Source organism: Carcharhinus amblyrhynchos, chromosome 20 (genome assembly GCF_965287045.1).
Source record: "Carcharhinus amblyrhynchos chromosome 20, sCarAmb.v2.hapA, whole genome shotgun sequence".
NCBI lineage: Eukaryota > Metazoa > Chordata > Chondrichthyes > Carcharhiniformes > Carcharhinidae > Carcharhinus > Carcharhinus amblyrhynchos.
In genome coordinates this window covers 42,855,406-42,881,846 of record NC_137343.1, presented here as the reverse complement: position 1 = coordinate 42,881,846, position 26,441 = coordinate 42,855,406, and the positions used below count along the sequence as shown (strand labels likewise).

Sequence of the window (26,441 nt, the reverse complement as noted above, 5' to 3'; positions counted from 1 at the left end):
GCACTGCACTAATCTCTGAGCTCTCCGGGAGTGCTGCTGACCAGCTACGCACCTTCTGAGGCCAGTCATGCTTCACGCCATGCTAATGTCACACCGCCGTGGATGGGTTTTTTGGCTTTGGGGATGTGGCGGGGGGGGGGGGGGGGGGGGGAGGTGGGGGCGGGGTGGGGGGAGGTCGGGGGGGTGGGGTGGGGGGGAGGTTGGGGGGGCAACAGTGGGAGGAATGATTGTGGTGATAATGAGATGCAAGTTTATGATAATGAATTTCCCAATGTTGAATGTCACCGATGGGAGAGGGGACAATCACTTCCTGGTTTGACACCATTGTGAAATGAGACTTCTTTTTGTTACTCATTCATGGGACTTGTGCGTCACTGGCTGGGCCAGCATTTATTGCCCATCCTTTGTCACCCTTAAACTGAATGGCTTGCTAGGCCATTTCAGAGGGCAGTTGAGAGTCAACCACATTGCTGTGGCTCTGGAGTCACATGTAGGCCAGACTGGGTAAGAATGGCAGATTTCCTTCCCCTAAAGGACATTAGTGAACCAGATGGGTTTTTCTGACAATTGACAATGGTTTCACGGTTAACATTAGATTCTTAATTCCAGATTGTTTTTTATTAAATTCAAATTCCAACACCTGCCATGGCGGGATTCAAATGCAGGTCCCCAGAACATTAGCTGAGTTTGTGGATTAATAGTCTAGCAATAATATCACTAGACCATCACCTCCTCGTCTCGCGAACTCTGTTCCCAAACCAGCCTGACATGAGTGAGAGTGGAAAATCCTGGGCCACGTGTTGATCTGCAGATTAATGCACGGAGGGACCTCCTGTTACTGGCTGGAGGCCAGGGCTTGGTTCATTCAGTAGCACGCTCACCTCTGAGTCTGAAGGTGTGGGTTCAAGTTGCACTCCAGAGACTTGAGTACAAGAGTCAAAGCTGACACTCCAGTACTGTTCTGCCCTGTCAATGGTGCTGTCTTGTAGAGTAAATGGTAAGAAAAGCCCTGTCTGGAGGATCTAATAGATCCCATCACACTCTTCTGAAGAGAGGCTGGAGAATTATCCCTGTCTTCAATATCATTCAATATGACAAGAATGATTATCTGTTCATTGTCGTGTTGCTTCTTCTGCGTGTTTGTTGTGTGTAACTTGGTTGTTGTGTTTCCTACATAACCACAATGACTGCACATTAAAATATTTCATTGGCAGTTGAGCACTTTGAGATGTCAGTGGACACTATATAAATGCAAGACTTTTTACAGAGTGAGAAAACATTGTATGTTTTTTTGCTTATGGAACAATACAGGATTGGTGCTACTCCAGTAGTAGATTAGCTCAGTTGGCTGGACTGCTGGCTAGTGATGCAATCTGATACCAACAGCGCAGGTTCAATTTCCTTGCTGGCTGAGGTTATTCATGAAGACCCCACCTTCTTGACCCTGCCCCTTGCCTGAGGTGTGGTGATCCTCAGGTTATCTCACCACCAATCAGTCTATGGCCATTTGGGACTATGCTGACTTTAGTATTTCATTTATTATTAAAATAATCACCTGGATTTGTTCAAAGATGAAGCTAAATCTAATTATGTAGATATGAATTGTCACCAAACAGTAGCTCTCTTTCTCTCTGTTTCCCCCTTTCTTTTTCTCTCCTTTTCCCTCTCTCCCTATCTCTTTCTCTCTTTCCCTCTCGCTCTCACTCTCTTTCTTTCCCTGTCTGTCTCACTCTCTTTTTCACTATCTCCCTTTCTCTCTCTCTCTTTCCCTCTCTTTCTTTCTCTCTCTCTCTGTCTCTCTCTCCCCTCCACCTTTCTCTCTCTCTCCCTTCCCCTCCCTCTTTATATATATACACACACACACACACACACACGCACACACATTCCGACTGTAGCTATAAGAAACTGTCTTGACCTGGCCACCCTTTGTGTGAGAGCAGTGGGTTGCTAACACAGTGAGTCTCAGATATTGCCACAGTAGCAGTGATTAAGGTAGATTGGAGACTAAGCTTGTTCTGCATCGAGCAGAGAAGGTTATGGAGAAATGTAACAGAGATGTTCAAAAACATGAATTATTTTGATCACGTAAATGAGGAGAAACTATTGCTTCTGGGAGCAGGGGAGTAGCCAGCAGATACACAGATTTAAATTAGTTAACTTTAGAACCAGAGGCGATTAGGAGGAAAACTTCTACGCAGCAGATTTTTATTATTACATTTCAGAAAAGCCAGCTGCACGATACGAGAACCAATCTTCACCCAGTCATGCATTTATTACACCCAGTTTCAGCGAGTGTCTCTTTATCCGTGCCCGAAGAACCGTAGAACCCCTACAGTGCAGAGCGAGGCCATTCGGTCCATCGAGCTTGCACCGACTCTCCAAAAGAGCATCCCACCCGAGCCCTCCTCTCCGCCCTAACCTCTCTTACTGCCATTCCTCACCTATAAATAAACCCAACTGATATCCACTTACGATCTGTAATGTGTTGTCTGAAAGGAGATTGGAAGCAAATTCAGTAGTAACTTTGCAAAGGGGATTGGGCAAATATTTGATGGGGAAAGGTTGCAGGACTCAGAGGGGGAGGGGGAAGTGGTGGGATTAACTGAATAGCTAGCACAGACGCGATGAGTGAATGGTCTTTTGCACTGTACGATCCAGCGAGTTTCCAAATAGCTGTCAATGAAGGGGCTGGAATGGCAGAAAGATAACCTTGAATGGCAGCTGGTCCTTCACCTCAGTAGATCCTCGGGGAGCTGACCCAGAAAACAGCCAGTGATTTTTCCAAGATAACTTCTTGAAGAAGCTTCCAATGAGTGACTGAAAAGAGGGAAGCCTGCAGCAGCTGGTCTTTGAAATCAGCGACAATCCTCAAACGCTCTCCTGCTCTGACTTTATCAGATCCGTCTCCCTCTCTCTTTCGCCCTCGGTGGCACAGTGGTTAGCACTGCTGCCTCACAGCTCCAGGGACCTGGGTTCGATTCCTGGCCTAGGTCACTGTCTATGTGGAGTTTGGACGTTCTCCCCATGTGGGTTTCCTCCGGGTGCTCCGGTTTCCTCCCACAGTCCGAAAGACGTGTTGGTTAGATGCGTAGGCCATGCTAAATTGCCCCTAGTGTCCTGGGATGCGTAGGTTAGAGAGATTTGCGGGGTTACGGAGATAGGGCCGAGGTGGGATTGTTGTCGGTGCAGACTCGATGGGCCGGAGAGCATCTTTCTGCGCTGTGGGGATTCTGTGATTCTCTCTTGTTCCTGTTTTGCTGCTGTCTCGAGTGGTAAGGGCGGTGTTGTAACCACGGAAACTGTTGTTCCTTCCACAGATGACTCTGGCGATGAGGAGCCCACCTCGCAGTCGGATAAGAGTGAGCTGCACGCAACCCTGAGGACCCTGGCCAACAAGCTTGATGACCTGAGCCAGTGCAATGACCTGATCGCTAAGCACGGGGCAGCCCTTCAGAGATCCCTGAGTGAGCTCGAGAGCCTGAGGTTACCCGCTGAGAGTGGAGAAAAGATTAAAGCGGTCAATGAGCGAGCGACCCTCTTCCGGATCACCTCCAATGCTATGATCAATGTAAGTAAAGAGATTGCTTTTATCTTTAGTTCACAGATTTATTTTTAGCACTGCTTGTCACAGACGAAAGACTGATTTACACAAGGTCAACGTTGTCAAATGTAAAGGGGCATTAGACATGTTAATCTGTACTTTAAAGAGGTAAGATATGCATGGTGGCACAGTGGTTAGCACTGCTGCCTCACAGTGCCAGGGACCCGGGTTCAATTCAGGTTTGAGCCCTTGTCTGTGCAGAGTCTGCGTGTTCTCCCCATGTCTGCGTGGGTTTCCTCCGGCTGCTCCGATTTCCTCCTACAGTCCAAAAGGTGCGCTAGTTTGGTGCATTGACCATGCTAAATTCTCCCTCAGTGTACCTGAATAGGTGCCGGAGTGTGATGCCTAGGGGATTTTCACAGTAATTTCATTGCAGTGTTAATGTAAGTTTACTTGTGGCAGTAGTAAATAAACTAAATAAAAATCATCTATACTGCACATTACAAACAATGAGGATGCTCAGTTTGGTATTGTCATGGATGTGCAATCAAGACACCAAGAGTAATGCACGAGTAAAATTTTAATTCAATAAAAATCTGGAATTAAAAGTCTAATGATGACCATTGCCGGTAGTCGTAAAGACCCATGTGGTTTACCAATGTTTTCAGGGAAGGAAATCTGCCATCCTTACCTGGTCTGATCTACATGTGACCCCAGAGTCACACCAATGTGGTTGACTCTTCGATTAGGGGTGGGCAATAAATGCTGGCCCAACCAGTGATGCCCACATAGAAACTAGAAGCAGGTTCGGCCTTTCAAGCCTGCTCTGCCATTCATTTTGATCATAGCTGATCATCAAATTCAATATCCTGATCCCCTCTTCCTCCCATATCCCTTGATCCCATTAGCCCCAAGAGCTATTTCTAATTTCTTCCTGAAATCAGACAGCGTTTTGGCCTCGACTACTTTCTGTGGCAGTGAATTCCACACATTCATCTGGGTGAAGACATTTCTCCTCACCTCAGCCCTAAAAGGTTTACCCTTTATCCTCAAACTGTGACCCCTAGTTCTGGACTGCCCCGCCATTGGGAACATTCTTTCTGAATCTACCCTAACTCCTTCAGAATTTTACAAGTTTCTGCGAGATCCCCTCTCTCACTTCTAAACTCCAGTGAATATAATACTAACTGACTTAGTCTCTCCTCATTTGACAGACCTGCAATCCCCGGAATCAGCCTGGTAAACGTTTGTTGTACTCCCTCAAAAACAAGGACATTCTTCCTCATATAAGGACACCAAAACTGCACACAATATTCCAGGTGTGGCCTCAACAACACCCTATACAATTGCAGCAAAACATCCCAATCCCAAGACTCAAATTCTCTCGCTATGGAGGCTACGGGTGAATAAAGAAACCCGTTTTGGGTGAATGAGCTAGCGGGGAATTGAAATAAAAGCAAAGTACTGCAGATACTGGAAATCTGAAATAAAAACAGAAAATGTTGGAAAATCTCAGCAAGTCTGGCAGCATCTGTGGGGAGGGAGAACCAGAGTTAACGTTTCCCGTCCAAAATGAGTATAAAGTTTATTTATTAGTGTCACAAGCAGGCTTACATTAACACTGCAGTGAAGTTACTGTGAAAATCCCATGGTCGCCACACTGCGGCGCCTGTTCGGGTTCACTGAGGGAGAATTTGGCATGGCCTATGCACCTAACCAAGATGTATTTCGGGCTATGGGAGGAAACCTACCCAGGCTCAGGAAGAACACACAGATTCTGCACAGATAGTCACCCAAGCTGGGGATTGAACCCGGGTCCCTGGCGCTGAGAGGCAGCAGTGCTAACCACTGTGCCATCGCGGTGTCTTCTTCAGAAGCCAACTTTGCAACAACTGTGCTGAAGAGGAGTCACATTAGACTCGAAATGTCAACTCGTGTTTCTCCCCACAGAGGCTGCCAGACCTGCTGAGTTTTTCCAGCATTTTCTGTTCTTATTTCAGAGAGTTGATGAGTCTGGGCAGTTGCTGAGTTTGGGCAAATGGATTAGTTCCCCCAACATAAAGACTTCTGGGAGTTCCACTGGGGAAGTGGCCTAACATGGGTGGAGCAGCCTGGTCATTATTTATCATGGTTTATGTCTTGGTAATGTTTGAGAAGTGATTTATTATGGGAGGAAACCGGAGCACCCAGAGGAAACCCACGCAGACACGGGGTGATTGTGCAAACTCCACACAGACAGTGACCCAAGCCAAGAATCAAACCCAGGACCCTGGAGCTGTGAAGCAGCAGTGCTAACCACTGTGCTGCTGTGCCGCCCATGTAAGTGCCTTGGAGCTTGTTGCTATAAGAACCATGTAATGCTGTTTAATCTTCCAGGATTTGATTGGTGTGATTAATACAGTGATATTTAATGCAGCGAATGGCTATCTAATTGTATTTGTGTTTTTTGAGGTGGAAGTATTTTGCAGACACTATGTACTTTTGTGCACATTATTGTGTGGCTGTTAATTTCGCCCAAATAACCCCGTCCTCTGCTATTACTCACTGCAACAGCGTGAGAGCTGTCTGAAAGTGGAACATGTTTATTCAGACTTGGAGTTCAGATCTTTTTAATTTGCTCTTTTATTGCTGTGTCAGTCAAGCAGATTGTGTCCTCAGGTGTAATCCAGCATGTTCTGTGTGAATCCATCGTGACATTGACTGTAGTCATGGGAGGGAGCCTCGCTGGCTTCAGGCTGATTTTGGGATCTGGACATTGAAATTGGGTGGCGCGCTGGCAGAGTGGTTAGCACTGCTGCCTCACTGTGCCAGGGACCTGGGTTCGATTCTGGCCCTGGCTAACTCTCTGTGCAGTGTCTGCACATTCTCCCTGTGTCTGCATGGGTTCCCTGAGCATATCAGTCATAATTAAATGGCAGAGTGAACTTGATGGGCGGAATGGCCCAATTCTACTCCTATATAGAATCTACGGTGCTGAGAAGGAGGCCATTCGGCCCATCGAGTCTGCACTGACTACAGTCCCACCCGGGCCCTATTTCCATAACCCACATGTTTACCCTGCTTATACCCTGACACTGGGGTCAATTTAGTACGGACAATCCACCTAACCTGCACATCTTTGGACTGTGGGAGGTAACCGGAGCACCCGGAGGAAACCCACGCAGACATGGGGAGAACGTGCAGACTCTGCACAGACAGTGACCTGAGGCTGGAATCGAACCCAGGTCCTTGGAGCTGTGAACCAGAGTGCTAACCACTGTGCTGCCCATTGCCCATCCAGAGTTACCCTTGGAGAGCAGATGAGAGTCAACCACATCGCTGTGGCTCTGGAATCACATGTAGGCCTTATATCTTATGAACTTATGAAGTGTCTACAGGATAGGAGAACAGATTCCTCTGGTAAACAAGGAGTTATCTCTCTAAAGCTCATAATCCTGCTATTCTCTCACAGTCAATTGTGAAAGACTGGCAAATAACCCTGAGAATAACTAACTACCCCCGAGTCTTGGGTTTGTGGACTCAACAGATCAATGGGAGCATTTCTCTCATTCTGTTCATGGTCTGCACCTTTGCATTGTCTGCATCTTTAAGACATGAATAGCAGGTTAGCTGTAAAGACCTGCATTCTAATCAGTATTCTGTAAACTGTGTGTGTCTTTATATGCCCTTTTCTGATCAGAACCTTCCACACACCTGATGAAGGAAGTGTTTCTGAAAGCTTGTGGGTTTACTATCAGATAAACTGGTTGGACTCTAACCTGGTGTTGTGAGACTTCTTACATGGCCTGCACCATCAGTACGTGTGGTTACTGCCTCTGATGAACAGCTCTGTCTTGGCAGAAATGTTCGCGAGTGTTACTTCAACAAGGACAGATGAAAGGGCAGTAAAGTTGGGACACGTCTCAGCCTCTGTCATACCTCCCAGGAACTCCCATCAATACCATGGGTGGCACAGTGGTTAGCAGTGCTGCCTCACAACACCAGGAACCTGGGTTCAATTCTGGCCTTGGGTCACTGTCCGTGATGAGTTTGCATATTCTCCCCATGTCTGCATGGGTTTCCTCCCACAGTCTGAAGATGTGCGGGTTAGGTTGATTGGACATGCTAAATTGCCCCTTAGTGTCAGGGGAGTAAAATGGTGGTAAATGCGCAGAGTTAGGGGGGTAGGGCCTGGGTGGGATTGTTGTCGGTGCAGGCTCGATGGGCCGAATGGCTCCCTTCTGCACTGTAAGGATCCTATGATTGCGTGCGATTCCATCATCCTCTTAAAAATCCTAAGGTGCAGGAGCAGAGGGATACTGAGGTCTCCATGTGGAGTTGTTAAAGGTGGCAGGGCAGGATGGAAAATTGTCTACTTAATGGCCTGAATTAGCAAGGGGGCATGAGACCCACCCACGGGCCTCCCTGCCATGGACTATCCAGAGTGGAGGTGAGAAGGCAGTGGGTTCCCCACCCATTATCTTCACACCTGTTTAACTGACCCCCTGTGCCACTAAACCTGCCTTGAGGGAGGACACTGAATCAACTTGGGTGGCACGGTAGCACAGTGGTTAGCACTGCTGCTTCACATCTCCAGGGACCTGTGTTTGATTCCTGGCTTGGTTCGCTGTCTGTGTGGAGTTTGCACATTCTCCTTGTGTCTGCCTGGATTTCCTTCGGGTGCTCCGGTTTCCTCCCGCAGTCCAAAGACGTGGCCATGCTAAAATTGCCCCTTAGAGTCCTGGGATGTGTAGGTTAGAGGGATTAGCGGGTAAAATATGTAGGGATATGGGGGTAGGGCCTGGATAGGATTGTGGCTGGTGCAGACTCGATGGGCTGAATGGCCTCTTTCTGCACTGTAGGGTTTCTATCCAAACTCTGTTTCCCTCCACCGATGCTGCCTGACCTTCTGAGTATTTCCCAGTATTCTGTATTTCTACTTAAGGCTGAGAGGGGGATTTGATAGAGGTGTTCAAAATCTTGAGGGATCTGGGGAGACTGTGTAGGAAGGAGCCGTTTCCATTGTTCGAACAGTTTGGAGGTCACCAGTTGAAGTTAAGCGGCAAAGGAACCAAGGGTGAGATGAGGGGAAACTTCCTTAACACAGCATGTGGTTAGGATCCGAATATTTAGGATTAATTAGGACCTGGGTGTGTGCTGGAGGGAGCTACACATTGTGCCTTTCGAAAGGGGTTCAGAGAATTGTCTAAAGAGAAAACCTTTGCAAAGCTACTCCTAAAAGGCAGGAACCAGCTATGTTACTCTGATTCAGGGACAGTCAGGAAGTGATGGGCTGAATGGCCTCTTCCTTTATCCATTTTGTGATTGTCTCTCTTTAGTTGTGATAGGGTGATAATTGCGGCAGAGGCTGATAACTTTGTTCCCCATATTCACACATTCGGCGCCACGTTTCGGAATAAACTGTGCGCTTTCTAAACCCAGACGCAGAATTCTGACAAAATGACTCTGAGGATCCTCGAATTAGTTTGTTAGATTGGATTTGGAGGGGAGATGATTTTGGTAGAAGGTTAAATAATTCATTGCGGCCTAATCTGCAGTTGCATTTTGTTTCAGTACAATTCTGAATAAAGCTGTTTAATAATTTAGCCCAAGCTTGGTACACCAGCATTCAGGCTTGGCTTCTGTCTGACTGTAGATTACGGAGAAGTGCAGAGCCAGGTACCTCCACTCAGTGCCTGTGCTGTTCTGGTGGTTCGATTTCTGAATTAGTTCCAGTGGTGAAAGGCTACATTTCGTACCAGAGGCCAGGTTTGGGGTCAGAGGGTGCACTAGGGTGACACAGTGGACAGCATGGATAATTTTAATCGTAGAATCCCTGCAGTGTAGAAAAAGGCCATTTGGCCCATTGAGTCTGCATCGACCACAATCCCACCCAGCCTCTATCCCCATAACCCCATACGTTTACCCTAGGTAGCCCCCCTAACGCTTAAGGGGCAATTTTAGCATGGTCAATCCACCTAACCCACACATCTTTGGACTGTGGGAGGAAAGTGGAGCACCCGGAGGAAACCCACGCTGACATGGGGAGAATGGGAAGGCTCCACACAGACAGTCACCCAAGGCTGGAATCAAACAGTCAGGACCCTGGCACTGTGGGGCAGAAGTGCTAACCACTGTTCCACTGTGTGCCACCCAATAAGGTAAAAGCAAAATACTGCGGATGCTGGAATCTGAAACGAAAGCAGAAATCTCAGCAGGTCTGACAGTATCTGTGGAGAGAGAGAATAGAGCCAGTGTTTTGAGTCTGGATGACCCTTTGTCGGAGCTCTGACGAAAAGTCATTTAGACCCGAAACGATGGAGAAACTAAAGTTTATTTATTAGTGTCACAAGTAGGCTTACATTAACATTGCAATGAAGTTTCTGTGAAAATCCCCTAGTCGCCTCATTAAGGCACCTGTTTGGGTACACTGAGGGAGAATTTAGCATGGCCAGTACACCTACCCAGCACGTCTTTCAGACTGTGGGAGGAAACTGGAGCACCACGGAGAAAACTCACGCAGACACAGAGCAAATGTGCAGACTCCACACAGATAGTGACCCGAGGCCGGGAATTGAACCCGGGTTCCTGGGGCTGTGAGGCAGCGGTACTACTCACCGTGCCACTGTGGATAAAGAGTACTGGGGGGTGTAGCCTGACGTAAAATGGGGGTGGGGGTGGGGAGCGCAAACTGACCTGAGACCAGCTTGCCTCTGAGTTGGGTGTCTGTGTATCGTGCTGCTGTGTTACTGGCTGCTGCATCGTGCTAGACTTAGAAGTGACCTCACCATATGGGACATTGACCCACTTTAACCTCAATTGTCGTCTCAGCCTGTCAGAAGGACAGAATTGAACGATGCCAGGTCTCTCCTGGCGTTGCTAGCAGAGGTGCAGGATACACGTTTTGACACCAGTAGGTGCACCAGGCAGCTTCTGTCAGCCCTGGGCTGACGACAGGCAGTGACTGGGTCCGAATGTTCCTGTCGGGCTCTGGGTGGATGGTGATGCACTGCGGTGCATTGATTGGTGTTTTGGGATCCACCTCAGCATGGCTGATAAAGGAAGGTCACATACAGAGGGAAGGTTTTGGGCAGTCATTCACCGCCACCCTCCCCCACCACAGCACGCTACCCCCCCCCCCCCCCCCCGCCCCCCAATCCCCGCTACCTTCCCACCAATGTTATCCCGCTCCTTTGAACTGGAAAACCCAGGATGCCAACATTTTGCTCATTCCCGATATCGCCATCGGATCCGATCTGCCATTTTGGTTAGTGGTCCGGGAGAGGGACTTGTGGGCCACAAGAAGCCTATTCTTAATTACGTGCCATTTTAGATTTCCACGTGGGCTCGGAGGATTTCTACGTGGGCTCGGAGGATTTCCACGTGGGCTCGGAGGATTTCCACGTGGGCTCGGAGGATTTCCACGTGGGCTCGGAGGATTTCCACGTGGGCTCGGAGGATTTCCACGTGGGCTCGGAGGATTTGGACTGCTGCTCCAACCTTTACAACGAACTTTGGGATCTCCCTTACCCCACACACACCTTCCCTGACCCGTAGGCGGCACAGTGGTTAGCACTGCTGCCTCACAGCAGCAGGGACCCGGGTTCAATTCTGGCCTCGGGTCACTGTCTGTGTGGACCTGGCACATTTTCCTTGTGTCTGCCTGGGACATGGGTTAAAATCTCGCCAGGCTGGTTGAAGGATTTGAACTGAATTAATAAATCTGGAATGAATAGCAAGTCTCAGTAATGTTGATCACAAACCCCTCCTGCTTTCTGCACTGTAGGGATTCAATGGTGATTCTGTGATCTTCATCAATGACCTTCCTTCCATCAATAAGTGGGGATGTTCGCTGATGTTCACACATTGTTCAACACCATTCACAACTCCTCAGATACTGAAGCAGTCCATGTCCAAATGCAATAAGACCTGGAAAATATCCTGGCTTGGGCAGATAAATGGGAATTAACATTCCCTTCATACGGCTGTCCCCAGCAGATTTGGGAGTCTTCAGAGCAACCCTTCTGTGTAGACCTGCAAGTGCACCCCCATGAGCAACTATCCCTGAGCTGCCGTTCACCGTTGGGATTGCCCAGGGTTGTAGGCACTCTGGGCTGGCAGTATCAGGAGCTGGTCCATTGGTAATATGGCAAGCTTGGAGAAGCTGCTTCCTGGAAGATTGTGCAGCTGGCTTTGCTGCCAGCCCATGCCCGAAGGTCATTGCTGAAGCAGTTCAAGATCATAGAATCCTACAATGCAGAAAGAGGCCATTTGGCCCATTGAGCCTGTACTGACAAGAGTCCTATCCAGGCACTATCCCCATAACCCCTCGTATTTGCCCTGCCAATCCACTTGGTCCCATTGTCATGGTCGCAAAGCACATTGGAACATCCTGTCAAGAGTGACTGTTATCCTACACGGTGGAATTTAGAGAATTCCGACAGCGAGAAGTAGCTCTTGTCATGAAGATGGGTCATGAAAAATTTATCATTTTATAGAGTGGGTGTGTCTATGTGTCTGGGCTACAAACACGATGTTACAGCGTGTGTAAGTTCTAGATTACAGTGAGGGTGTGTTATCGGGGATAAGTTGCAGTGGCCATACCTAATGGAGAGGGTGTTACACTGCAGGGTAGATAATAGTGGGATTGTTAAGGTGAGGATTGATCACACAGAGAGGTGTTGGAATGAAGCACAGGGCTCCGTATGGGACATGTATTATCCCAGGTTTTCTTCACTTGTGCCGAGTGCCGAATCAGGCAGATAAAGCAGGTACTTCCCTTCGTTTCCGCTGTTTTTTTTTTCCTGAGCTGCTCTCTCACAATATTTAAACTCAAAAGTTAAAGTCAAACAATTAACACTGCTGCAGTTGGGAGTGAGAGAGGAGGAAGGTTATGGAGTTCAGATTATTTAAATGGTATTCCACTGGGGGTTAAGGTTACAGAAATGGTGTCGCGGTAACCTTGCTGAGATGGAGTTATAGGTTATAGAGGGGGCATGACATTAGGGTGCGAGAGTGTGCGGTGGAGCGGGATCGGGAGAGAGTGGGAGTGGGCTATAGAAATGATGAAGCAGCGGGAGAGGGTAACAGAGAGGGTGAGGCAGTAGTGGGGGGGGGGGGCAGACAATGAGGCAGTGGGTCAGTTCTCAAATGAGTGAGACGCTACGTGTGAGTTGAGGGAAGGTGAGTCTGGAGTGAGTTTGAGGGACAGTGAGGCTGAGGGACGGTGAGGGTGAATTTGAGAGAAGGTAAGGCTGGGAGTGGGTTTGAGGGACAGTGTGGCTGAGGTTGAGTTTGAGGGACGGTGAGGGTGAATTTGAGGGACGGTGAGGCTGGGAGTGGGTTTGAGGGGCAGTGAGGCTGAGGTTGAGTTTGAGGGACGGTGAGGGTGAATTTGAGGGACGGTGAGGCTGGGAGTGGGTTTGAGGGGCAGTGAGGCTGAGGTTGAGTTTGAGGGACGGTGAGGGTGAATTTGAGGGACGGTGAGGCTGGGAGTGGGTTTGAGGGACAGTGAGGCTGAGGGTGAGTTTGAGGGACTTTAAGGCTGCGGGGGAATTTGAGAGGCTGCGAAGCTGGGAGTGAGTTTGAGGGAAGGTGTGGCAGTCGGTAGTAAAGGAGCTAAATTGAAGTGAATTCTGTGCAGTGTAATTTATTAACAGATTAGGACGTGTTAGAGTAATTTTTTGGTGTGGTTGCCCCTTTAAATAGTTGCTGGCTACATTAAGGTGTGGGAAAAATCTGTAAGTAATGGTTTTTGGGGACAGATGGGATGTGCTTTCCCCAGCTGTCAGCTCATTTTACCTCATTGACTTCTGCAACTGAGTGCTGTATTTTCCTGTGAGACTTGTTTCTCTCTGGATCTGCTGTCTCCCTGTGACTAATCTGTAATTTATTCAATTTGCTGAGCTCTGACAGTTTGTAAACAGGCTGGATATGTTTCTGTGTGCGGTTCTGACATTCGCAGCCTTCACTGTGACCATTCTGTGTGCAGTGGGACGTTAGAAATCCACACACTCATTTCTCAATGAAGGGTGGATAGGGAGCAGCTGTTCCCCTTCATTGAAAGGTTAGTTACGAGGGGACACCAGTTAAAATTGAGAGGTGGGAGGTTTAGTTGGGGGGGGATTTGAGGAGGAACTTTTTTTTACGCAGAGGGTGGTGACAGTCTGGGATGTGCTGCCTGGGAGGGTGTTGGAGGCACGATGCCTCACATCCTTTAAAATATACCTGGACAAGTGCTTGGCACATTCAAGGCTGTGGACCAAGTGCTGGCAAGTGGGATTAGGTGGGCATCAGGGCATTTCATCCGTCGGTGCAGACTCAATGGGCTGAAAGGCCTCTTCTGCATGGTAACATTCTGTGATATATCAGAGGAACAAGGGGGCTTGCCAGCAACTGAGCTGCTTTTAGAAAACACAGGTAGAGAGAGAGACAGAGACGGGCAGATGTGCTGTGCAGGAGACCTCCAAACGCCACTAAAGTCTGGATGACTCTTCGTCAAAGCTGGGGAAGGGTCATCCAGACTTGGAACTTGGTTCTATTCACTCTCCGCAGATGCTATCAAATGGGCTGAGTTTCTCCAGCATTTTTTGTTGTTGTCACTGTTAAAATGATGTTGTTATTAACACTCTGTTGAGGCTTTGCACTTTTGGTTTAACAATGAGTGCTAATGATCTAATCAGGGGCAGACACGGTGAGGTGCTGGATCTACACTGGCGAGAGGGACGGGCCATTCTGATCTCTGTGTGTAGTGACATCATAAAGATGTTCATTTTGGAACCCATTCATGATGTCACTACAGATAGCAACCAAAACCTTTCTTCCCTGGCAGTAACACAGACCAGGTCTGGGAGGACAAGCCTGCAGTTGGATTAACTTTGGTCCAGGTACAGTCAATAAGAAGGAGCCAGGTGAGAGTCCCTTGTTTGAAATAGTTAAGGACTGTCCCTTTTGTCTGGTTACTGTGAACTAGAGTCATCCATATATACAGCGTGGAAACAGGCCCTTCGGCCCAACTCATCCAGGCTAACTAGGTTTCCTAAACTGAATTGGTCCCATTTGCCTGCATTTGGCCCTTATCCCTCTAAACCTTCTGTATCCATGTGCCTGTCCAAATGTCTTTTACATGTTGCCATTGTACCCGCCTCTACCACCTCCTCTGGCAGCTCATTCCATGTACGCACCACCCTCTGTGTGAAAAAGTTATGCTTCAGGTCCCTTTCCCCTCTAACCTTAAACCTACGCCCTCTAGTTTCGGACTCCCCCCAATGTGGGGAAAAGACCCTGTCTGTTTACCACATCTATGGCCCTTGTGACCCCATAAACCTCTACAAAGTCACCCCCTCATCCTCCTGTGCTCCAGGGGTAAAAAGTCCCAGCCTGTCCTTATAATTTAAAAAAAGTTGTCTTTATTGGTCGGGGCATTGAGTACAAGAGTCAGAATGTCATGTTGCAGCTTTGTAAAACTTTGGCTTTACAAAGCTGTAATCGCCTGCTGCCAAGAGATTAACTATCGGCAATTCTGTCCAGAGAGACCATAAACCAAGGAAGATTTATGGATTCTCTCACGGCAGCTAAGTGGGAGTCAGTGTCAGTCCATTTTAACAGAGGTATTTTGTGAGGAGGTAGAGGCGTAGTGGTATCATCATTGGACTAGTGATCCAGAGACCCAGAGTAACCCGCTAGAGATTTGGGTTTGAATCCTTCCACAGCAGATGATGAAATTCAAACTCAACAGAACATCTGGACTTAAAACTCTGAAGATGACCATGAAACTATTGTCGATTGTCAGAAAAACCCATCTGGTTCACTAATGTCCTTTTCAAGAAAGAAATCTGCCATCCTTTCTTGGTCTGGCCTACAATGTGACTCCAAAGCCACAACCATGTGCTTAACTCTCAATTACCCTTTGAACAAGGACAGCTTGGGATTGGCAATAAATGCTGGCCTGCCAGTGATGCCCATGTCCTACGAACAAATTGAAAGTAATTGTCCTTTAGGGACGGAAACCTGCTGTCCTTACCCGATCTGGCCTACATGTGACTCCAGAGCCACAGCAAGGTGGTTAACTCTTGAATGCCCTCTGAAATAACTAAGCAAGCCCCTTAGTTGCACTCAACTGCTACAAAGAAAATGAAACCAGACAGATCACCTGGCATCAAACAAGCCCCGGAAATGAAATTGGTAAACCCAGCCTTACCAACCCTGCAAAGTCCTCCTTACTAACATCTGGGGGCTTGTGCCAACATCGGGAGAGCTATCTCACAGACTAGTCCAGCAATAGCCTGATCTGCTAACGGAATCATACCTTACAGATAATGTCCCAGACACTGCCATTACCACCATAGTCCATCCTGGTTCAATTAAGAGCAACACTGGACATACTAAAAATGAGGTGTCAACCTTGTGAAGCTAAGGGCAGCATGGTGGCACACTGGTTAGCACTGGTGCCTCGCAGTGCCAGGGACCTGGGTTCAATTCCAGCCTCAGGTCACTGTCTGTGTGGAGTTTGCATGTTCTCCCCGTGTCTGTGTGGGTTTCCTCCGGGTGCTCCGGTTTCCTCCTACAGCTGGAACAATATGCTGGTTAGCTGCATTAGCTAGTGCTAATTTCTCCCTCAGTGTACCTGAACAGGCGTCAGAGTGGGACGACATGGGGATTTTCACAGTAACTTCATTGCAGTTTTAACAAAAGCCTACTGGTATCTAATAAATTTTAAAAAGTCAACACAGGACTACTTGCGTGCCAAACAAATCAGCAGTAAGTAATAGACAGAGCTAAGCTCTGCAGTTCTGCCACATCTAGCCATGATTGGTGATGGACAATTACACAATTCACTGGAGGTGGAGGCTGCACAAATATCCCCACCGTCAGTGATAGAGGAGCCCAGCACATCAGTACAAAGATAAGGCTGAAATATTCGCAACAATCTTCAGCCAGAAGCGTGCGTGAATGATCCAGCTTGGCCTCCTCTGGAGTTCCTCAGTGTCACTAATTCAATTTAATTCACCCCACATGATATCAAGAAACAGCTGAAGGCATTGGATACTGCAAAGCCTATGGGCCCTGCCAATATTCCGGCAATAATCCTGAAGTCTTGTGCCCCAGAACTTTTCATGCCCCTAGTCAAGCAGTTCCAGTACAGCTGCAACACTGGCATCTACCTGGCAATGTGGAAAATTGCCCAGGCATGCCTTATATACAAGAAACAGGACAAATCCAACCTGGCCAGTTATTGCCCTATAAATCATCAGTAAAGTGATGGAAGGGGTCATCAACAGTGCTATCAAGTGGTGTTGAGACAGCAATATGGCCACTCAGTTTATACCAGGGTCACTCAGCGCCCAACCTCATTACAGCCATGGTTCAAACATGGACAGAAGAGTTGAACTCCAGAGGTGAGGTGAGAGTGATTACTCTTGACATCAAGGCAGCATTTGAATAACGATAGCTTCAAGGACTGCTTGCAAAACTGAAGTCTATAAGAATCAGGGGAAAAATTATCTCCTGGCTGAAGTCATACCTGGCACAAAGGAAGATGGCTACAGTGATTGGAGGCCAATCATCTCAGCTCCAAGACATCACTGCAAGAGTTCCTCAGAGTATTGTCCTAGACCCAACCATCTTCAACTACTTCATCAATCACCTTCCCTCCATCATTAGGTCAGAAGTGGGGTTGTTCACAAATGATTGCTTGATGTTTAGCACCAATTGCAACTCCTCAGGCCCAAATGCAACAAGACCTGAACAATATCCAGGCTTGGACTAACAAGTGGTAAGTAACATTTGTGCCACACAAGTGCCAGGCAATGACCATCTCCAACAAAAGAGGATCTAACCATCACCTCTTGACATTCAGTGGTGTTACCATTGCTGAATCCCCCACTATCAACATTGGGGGTGTTACTATTGACCAGAAACTGAACTGGACAGGCTATATAAATACTGCTACTACCAGGGTAAGTCAGAGGCTAGGAGGTCTATGACAAATAACTCAACTCCTGACTCCCCAAAGCCTGTGCACCATTTTCAAGGCACAAGTCAGGAGTGTGATGGAGTACTCCCCATTTGCCCAGATGGGTACAGCTCCAACAACACTCAAGAAGCTCAACGCCAATTAGGACAAAGCAGTCTGCCTGATTGCTACCCCTTCCATAAACATTCAATCCCTCCACCACTGACACTCAGTAGCAGCAGTGTGTACCATCCACAAGATACCTTACAGGAACTCACCTAGATTCCTTAGACAGCACTTTCAAACACAAGACTATTATCATCTAGAAGGACAGCTGATACCTGGGATCACCACCAACTGGAGGTTCCCTCCAAGACACTCATCACCCTGACTTGGAAACATATTGCTGTTCCTTCACTGTCACCAAATCCTGGCACAGTAAGAAGTCTCACAACACCAGGTTAAAGTCCAACAAGTTTATTTGGCAGCATGAGCTTCGGAGAGCTGTTCCTTCATCAGGTGAGTGGAGAGTTGGGTTCACAAACAGGGCATATATAGACACAGGTTCAATCACAACATAATAGTTGGAATGCGAGTCTTAACAGGTAATCAAGTCTGTCTGCACCTGTAAGACTTGAGTACCTGTTAAGACTCGCATTCCAACCATTATCTTGTGATTGAGTCTGTGTCTATATTTGCCCTGTTTGTGAACCCAATTCTCCACTCATCTGATGAAGGGGCAGCGCTCCGAAAGCTCATGCTACCAACTAAATCTGTTGGACTTTAACCTGGTGTTGTGAGACCACTTACTGTGCGCACCCCAGTCCAATGCCAACTTCTCCACATCATGCCCAAATCCTGGAATTCCCTCTCTAACAGCATTGTGGGTGTACTTCCACTTCAGGGACTGTAGGGGTTCAAGAAGGCACTTCACCACCACCTTCTCAAGGGCAATTAGGAGTGGGCACTAAATGCTGTCCCAGTTGGCAACACCCACATCCCGTAAATGAATTTTTAAAATTGAAGGGAACAATCAAATCTTTAAGTGGCAGTTTGCGATATAATGCCTCAGACCCTCTATTCCAACTCACCCCTTCCCCAAGGTCTCAGAACTGCAGGACTCCTTTCTGCCTTCCTCCTGTAATTGTCAAACTCCTGATGCCCAAAGCTGGCACCATCTCATGGTTAGTTTGTCTGTCCTGCCTGTTTTAACCTTGGTGGTATCTCTACACTCTGGGGCTGACCTGTGAATCCAGTTTCTGAAAAGCAGGATAGCTGATGAAGGAACTGGAAGCAGCTCGCTGGCGACGCATTCTGATTAAATTCTTGCCTGTGCAACTTAACCCAGTTGTTGACCTGTTTTCCTTTCCAGTTCAAATCCTGTTCTTGCATGCATTAGTTGATGATTTTGTTAGAGTAGCACAGACAGGAAGTTATTGTGTTCAGCTGTACTGTAAAGATAGCATGCAGTGGAAGATATATTACTTGGTATTCAATATTTTACTGCATAACATTTTAGAAGAAAAGTTAGTTAGAGTCATAGAGGTTTACAACCATTTGGCCCAACTTGTCCATGCCACTTTTTTTTAACCACTAAGCTAATCCCAATTGCTTGCATTTGGCCCATATCTCTCTATACCAATCTTATCCATGTAACTGTCTACATGCTTTTTAAAAGACAAAATTGTACCCACCTCTACTACTACCTCTGGCAGCTTGATCCAGACACTCACCACCCTCTGTGTGAAAAAATTGTCCCTGTGGACCCTTTTGCATCTCTCCCCTCTCACCTCAAACCTATACCCTTTACTGTTCTCCTACCTTTGGGAAAAGATATTGACTATTTAACTGATCTATGGCCCTCGTTATTTTATAGACCTCTAAAAGTTAGAATGTAATCGCAGAAAATTGCAACCTATGAGTTATTTGTAGCCAGAATTTGGAAGTGAAACATTAATAAGTTAACCAAACTGATTCAGCCCATTTTTCTTTTAAAAACCAAAACTTTTGCAACTTTCTCGACTTTGCATCGGTGAGGCACAAGTTGCTGTGAAGATTCTCACACAGCAGCAAGATTGAGAGCTGACAGCGTACTTTCAGTCTGAGTTGGATTTGTGTTTGGTTTTGCACTGTGCCCTGGTTATAAAGCTCCCAGTCCGGTAACCATTCCAGCCGTTCGAAACTGCACTTTTGGCACCCACTCCGACAGCACTTACTCCCCACCGACTGAGTCACACCCTCACCTGATCACAGCTTTGTCGATCTGTCGAGAACGTCTCTGCTTGGACCTGAGTTTCCCTCCGCCAATCTGTGCCGACCTTCTCTAATTAACCTGTATTTGTCTGTGTGATTTTGTCCCGAATTGTTGTCTCTAGAAGTTTCCCCATTGCCAAAAGTTAAACTGCAACAAAACAGAAACAGAAAATGCTGGAAAATCTCAGCGGGCCAGGCAGCATCTGCAGAGAGAGAATAGAGCCAGCGTTTCGCATCTGGATGACCCTTTGTCGTCCAGACCCATTACTTTAGGCAAAGGTAAACTGAATGGCCTGTAGTTGCTGGGTTTATTGTTACACCCTATTTTGAATAAGGGTGTGACATTTACAATTCTCCAGCCTTCTGGCACCAGTCCTGAGATGAAGGAAGACTGAACAATCATGGCCAGTTCCTCCACAATGTCCACCCTCAGTATCGTTGCGTGCATCTCATCTGCATGCATCTCATCCAGCTCTGGTGCCTTATCAATTCTACGTATAGGCATTTTATCCAGTACTTCTTCCTTATTGATGTTAAATCCTTCCAGTGTGTTAATTACCTCCTCTTTCACCCTGGCCAGGGTTGTGTCTTCTTCCTTGGTAGAGACAGATACAAACTCTTCATTGCATGCACTATTCCCCCCTTTCCAATCCCTAAACAGCTCACCTCTTCCTTTCACTATTATATGGCAACAGAAGATTTTGGGATTCCCTTTTATGTTAACTACCAGTCTCTTTTTATACTCCCTGTTTTGCTTTTATTTGCTTTTTTTCACTTCATCTCTGAGCCTCCTATAATCAACCTGGTTCTTCATTTGTTACCCACTTGAAATCTGTCATGAGATTACTTTTTCTTCTTCACTTTAACCTCTTCCTCTTTTGTTTGGCGTGGCAGAGTGGTTAGCGCTGACGCCTCACAGCGCCAGGCACCCGGATTCAATTCCAGCCTTGGATCACTGTCTGTGTGGAGTATGCACGTTATCCCCGTGTCTGCGTGGGTTTCCTCTGGGTGCTCCGGTTTCCTCCCACAGTCGAAAGATGTGCAGGTTAGGTTGACTGGCCATGTTAAATTGCTCCTTAGTGTCATTGGGACTAGCGGGGTAAATATGTGGGGTTACAGGGATAGTGGCCTGGGTGGGATTGTTGTCGGTGCAGACCCAATGGGCCAAATGGCCTCCTTCTGCACTGTAAGGATTCAATGATTCTGATTCTTTTGTCATTCAGGGAGCTCTGGATTAGTTTCGCCTACCTTTTCCTTTCTGAGGGAATACACCTTGACTGTGCCAAACCATCTCTTCTTTCATGGTTCAGCTCCCTTGTTCCATTGAATCCAGTTTATTTGACACAGTTCTGTTCTTACTCCAGTGAATTTGCCGTTGCCCCAGAAATTAGTCTTGTTCTAGATTGTCCACGGCCCAGATCCACAACTAACCTGAACGTTACCATACAATGATCGCTGTACCGTGACTGTTCTTCTACTGAGGTTTGATCCACCTGGCCCACTTCACTCCCAGGCCCAGCAGAGCCTCCCCTCTCATTGGACTGGAAACATACCGCTGTAGAAGGTTTTTATGAGCACAAGTTAGAAATTCTTGCCCCTCTTCTGCCCTTTGCACCACGACTGGAGAAGGTGGTGGTGACCCTGTGGTTTTGTCACTGGATTGGTAATCCAGAGGCCCAGGGTAATGAATGCTCTGGGGACCTGGGTTCAAATCCCACCACGGCAGATGGTAAAATTTGAATTCAGTAAAAATCTGGAATGAAAATGTCTAACAGTGACCATGAGACCATTGATGATTGTCATTAAAACCCATCTGGTTCACTAATACCCTTTAGGGAAGGAAATCTGCAGTCATTATTGTGTCTGGTTTACATGTGACTCCAGATCTAGGGCAGTGTGGTTGACTCTGAAATGCCCTCCGAATAAGGGCAATGAATGCTGATCCAGCCAGCGGCATCCACCTCCCATGAACATATTTTTCAGAACTATCACAATCCACGTTTGGATGACTCAAGTCTCCCATTATAATTACTGTATATTCCATAGAATCCCTTCAGTGCAGAAGGGGGTCATTCGGCCCATTGAGCCTGCACTGACAACAATCCCACCCAGGCCCTATCCCCAGCACCCCCACATATTTACCCCGCTAATCCCTCTAACCTTTGCTCCTGGGACACTAAGTGGCAATTTAGCGTGGCCAATCAACTTAACCTGCTCACCTTTGGACTGTGGGAGGAAACTGGAGCACCCGGAGGAAACCCATGCAGACACAGGGAGAATGTGCAAACTCCACGCAGATGGTCCCAAGCCAGGAATCAAACCCAGGTCCCTGGAGCTATGAGGCAGCAGTGCTAACCACTGTGCCACCCCAGCATGGTGACACAGGCATGGATAGATTAACCAGCAAGTGACTCAAACACAGTTGCTTCCAGCTGTCCGTAATTTCTTTGTAATTTATAGTTGTAGCAGTGGAATTCAGTACAATGAAGTGAATGAGAGTTTCATTTGAATTCTTTGCTTGGATCAGAATCTGCAGCAGAAAATTGGTTACAAGTCATTTTTGTGCCTTGTTACAATATTCCTCAGTCTCCTACAGTGTTTTCAAACTCCAGTTCACATTCTGCAGAACCTTAAATCTAGACTCATAGAAGGAGGCCATTCAGCCCATCGAGTATGTGCCAACTCTTACTGACAGAGGATCTTACCCAGTCCCTTTCTCCCACCCTAACCCTGTAACCTGACGCATTTCCCATGGCTAATCCAACTAACTTACACATCTTTGGACACTAAGGGACAATTTAGCATGGCCAGTCCACCTAACCTGCAGATCTTGGGACTGTGGGAGGAAACTGGAGGAAACCCACACAGACATGGCGAGAACCTGCAAACTCCACAGAGTCAGTCACCCAAGGCCAGCATTGAACCTGGGTCCCTGGTACCGAGAGGCAGCAGTGCTAACCACTGGTGATCGTCACCATGACGCTCAACCTGTACGGGTCTGGATTCTTCCAAATATAGTAAGAAGTCTCACAACACCAGGTTAAAGTCCGACAGGGTTATTTGGTAGTAGATGCCACTAGCTTTTGGAACGCTGTTCCTTCATCAGGTGAGTAGAGAGTTCTGATCCAAAACTGGGCATATAAAGGCACACACAGTTTACAGAATACTGATTAGAATGTGAGTCTTTACAGCTAACCTGCTATTCAAGTCTTAAAGGTGCAGACAGTGTGAGTGGAGATAGCATTAAGCATAGGTTAAAGAGATGTGTATTGTCTCCTGACAGGGCAGTAAGTGAGATGTTACAAGTTCAGGCAAGTCATGGGGATTACAGATCGTGTGACGTGAACCCAAGATCCTGGTTGAGGCCGTCCTCATGTGTGCTGCACTTGGCTATCAGTTTCTGCTCAGCGACTCTGCACTGTCATATGTTGTGAAGGCCGCCTTGGAGAATGTTTACCCGAAGATCAGAAGCTGAAAGCCCATGACCGCTGAAGTATTCGCCAACAGGAAGGGAATAGTTTTGCCTGGTGATTGTCGAGCAGTGTTCATTCATCCGTTGTTGTAGTGTCTGCGTGGTTTCCCCAATGTACCACGTCTCGGGACATCCTACCCTGCAGCGTATCAGGTAGACAATGTTGACTGAGTTGCAAGAGTATGTGCCGTGTACCTGGTGGATGGTATTCTCACGTGAGATGATGTCATCTATGTCGATGATCCGGCATGTCTTGCGGAGGTTGCCATGGCAGAGTTTCGTGGTGTGGTGGTCACTGTTCTCCTGAAGGCTGGGTAGTTTGCTGCAGACAATGGTCTGCTTGAGTTGTGCGGTTGTTTGAAGGCAAGAAGTTTGGGGGTGGCCCTGGCGAGATGTTCGTCTTCATCAATGACATGTTGAAGACTCCGGAGAAGATGTCGTAGCCTCTCCACTCTGGGAAAGTACTGGACGATATCCATTGGTGCAGGGTAAGTCAAGGGGCAGTAAGGGCCTAAACTCACGAAAGAACTGATGCCCTTATCCAGAAAGCTGTTAAGTTTGGCAGATTTGGAATGCCCTAATGGAATGAAGACATGAACAACAACAGATAGGCTTGTGTCAAAATGAGTTTGTTGCCTGCTGCTGAGGGCCAAGGATACTTAGTAATGAGGCTTGGCCATTCCTGCCTTGACTGATGTTTCTTTACTCCACTGAAAGAAATTTCTTTACCCCCTTTTTATAATCCACCTGCCCCATTGGTTATGGCCCAAAAACATTCAGACCATGCTGCCCATTCTTGCTGATTTGCCCCCGCTTTGTGTTCAGGCAAGTTTTAGTGAAAGTGACAGAGAATTGAAGCTTATCTGAATTGAGTGGAATGGCTGTACCAACTGCACCCCCACTGGAGCTCTCTGTCTTATGTTTCATACTCTACTGCTCTGTGTTTCTGACACAAAGGGGGAGGTCTGTAATCGCCACGGTACTGGAGTCCATTTTGTGCAATGCTTCAGTGAAACGTCTGTCTTTGTACGCCTACGGCAACGTCAGACTGGCTGCCTCTGTTCATGGTTTTACTTTTCCCTTGCCTCTCAGATTGTTGGATTAAAGTTGGTTCCTGGATCTTGGTGCAGATCCAAGTTGGACACTGCAAAGTCCTCCTCCAGCCGCTAGAATTGTCTACGTGTCAAAAGGTGGTTTCAGCCTATCTCCCACAGGAATGTGTGGGACAGATCAGCCGATACAGCATGTCACCAGATCCATTATGTCAGCTTCAGAGCCAGTGTAGATGGATGAAATGTGATTGATAATATCATCCTCAGGGTACTTTTGTATCAATGTGGTAAAAGTGTATTGTTCCGGCACAGTAGAAGTATGTGAGATCCAACCATGTTATCCTTAAGGTGTCAGTGCTTCTAGAAGGACTATGAAGGGGACCTATCCTGTTAACCTGCTTCATGCTGACAATTAGCAGAGAGCGAAGGGCAATATTCAGGTCTCTCACACTGGGGTACTATCACTTGATGACTAAAGGATGAAATGATATTGTTGAATTTCTTTCCCATATGCTATGATGGAATCATTCTATGATTATTTGTGTATTATAATAATCTGAGGACTTTCTACTTTAATAGCAGTTTTTAAAATTGTATCAAAGGCTATTGCAACTTAAGGAATGTGACCATTGGCAATAAAGTAGTCAAAGAGACCTGATGAAGGAGCAGCGCTCCAAAAGCTCATGATACCAAATAGACCTGTTGCACTTTAACCTGGTGTTGTGAGAGAGTGTGAATGGAGCCAAACATGAATCTGGAGATTGTCAGGACTGAAAGTGAAATTGGAGTGTGTGATGGAGATGTCTAATTCATTCCTGGGACACAGGCGTCGCTGGCTGGCCAGCATTTATTGCCCATCCCTAGTTGCCTGAGGGCAGTTGAGAGTCACCCACATTGCTGTGCCTCTGGAATTGCATGTAAACCAGACCAGGTAAGAATGGCAGATTTCTTTCGGTAAAGGACATCAGTGAACCAGAATGGATTTTCTGACCATCGACAATGGTTTTACGGTCATCAGTAGATTTTTCATTCCACATACTTTGTACTGAATTCAGATTCCACCATCTGCCGTGGCAGGATTCGAATCCGGGTCCCCAGAACATGAGTTGAGTTTCTGGGTTAACAGTAGCGATAATACCACTAGACCATCGCCTCCTCATAATATTGTTGCATTATGAGAACTGTGTTCTCAAATTGGAATGAAATATCACCAGCTACATGAGAATCCCTTGGCAGAGTGAAATGTTTGTGTTTTATCCCCGTACAGAAAGTTAGTTTCTCTGGGCATTGGACTGCCTGTTAGTCCCACTCAGGCAGGAACAAGAGGGCTATGTGACATCATGTGTCAGTAAGCAGGGTAGGACATCCTGCTGCACCCTCTTCTGTTATAGGATCATAGTGCATAAGACGGGCTCCTGTCCATCTCTTTGACCATGAAGAGGGTACATTGACAGTGAGACGGCAGAGCGAGTTGCACTGTGTTCCAGAGAGAATGGATACAGGTTTGAGGTTGCAGCTCGCAGAGTTCTGCGATTCGTGACCTTAACCATGAGTGTAAGGGGATGGACGCCAGGAGGGCTGGGTGTTCTAATCAGGTAAGGAAATAAGGAGGCGGATTAACCAGCAAATGACTTACACACAGCTCCTTAGTTCCAGGCGTAGAGCACCAGCGGCTGGGGTCCGACATCAGGCCTTCACCTCTGTGCCTGAGATGAGTGATGACATGCTGTTGAAATGTTCAGATTTTGGAGACTGCATCTTTTCATTCCCTCTGTCCTAATGCAGCCCTTGTGTCTCACAGGCTGTGTGGTATTACTGACCAGGTCAGCATTTATTACCCACCGATAATTGGCCTTGTGAAGGTTACTGCTTGAGGACCTGCAGTCCGTGTGTTAAAGGTGCTCCCACAAGATAATAAGTGAGAGTTAGGCCGTAAGATATAGGAGCATAATTTGGCCCATTCAGTCTGCTCTGCCATTCATTCATCGCTGATGAGCTTCTCAGTCCCATTCTCCTGTCTTTTCCCCCTGATATTTGATCCCCTTACTAATAAAGAACCTATCGCTTTGTCTTAACCTGGCCTCACAGCCTCCTGTGGCAATGAATTCCACAGATTCACCACCTTCTGGCTGAAGAAATTTCCCCCTCATCTCGATTCTAAATGATTGTCCTTTTACTCTGAGGCTGTGC

The 26,441-nt window shown here is 47.2% G+C and overlaps 1 protein-coding gene across 6 annotated transcripts in view; it reads left to right on the top strand.

The window, feature by feature from the left end:
* osbp2b (oxysterol binding protein 2b) overlaps positions 1 to 26,441 on the top strand; it is a 354,770-nt gene that overhangs the window by 222,334 nt on the left and 105,995 nt on the right. For all 6 annotated transcript variants that reach the window (XM_080208479.1, XM_080208481.1, XM_080208478.1 and 3 more), the window contains one exon: positions 3,318 to 3,568. In XM_080208479.1, the coding sequence (XP_080064605.1) occupies positions 3,318 to 3,568 (251 nt within the window). The remainder of the gene's footprint in view (positions 1 to 3,317; positions 3,569 to 26,441) is intronic.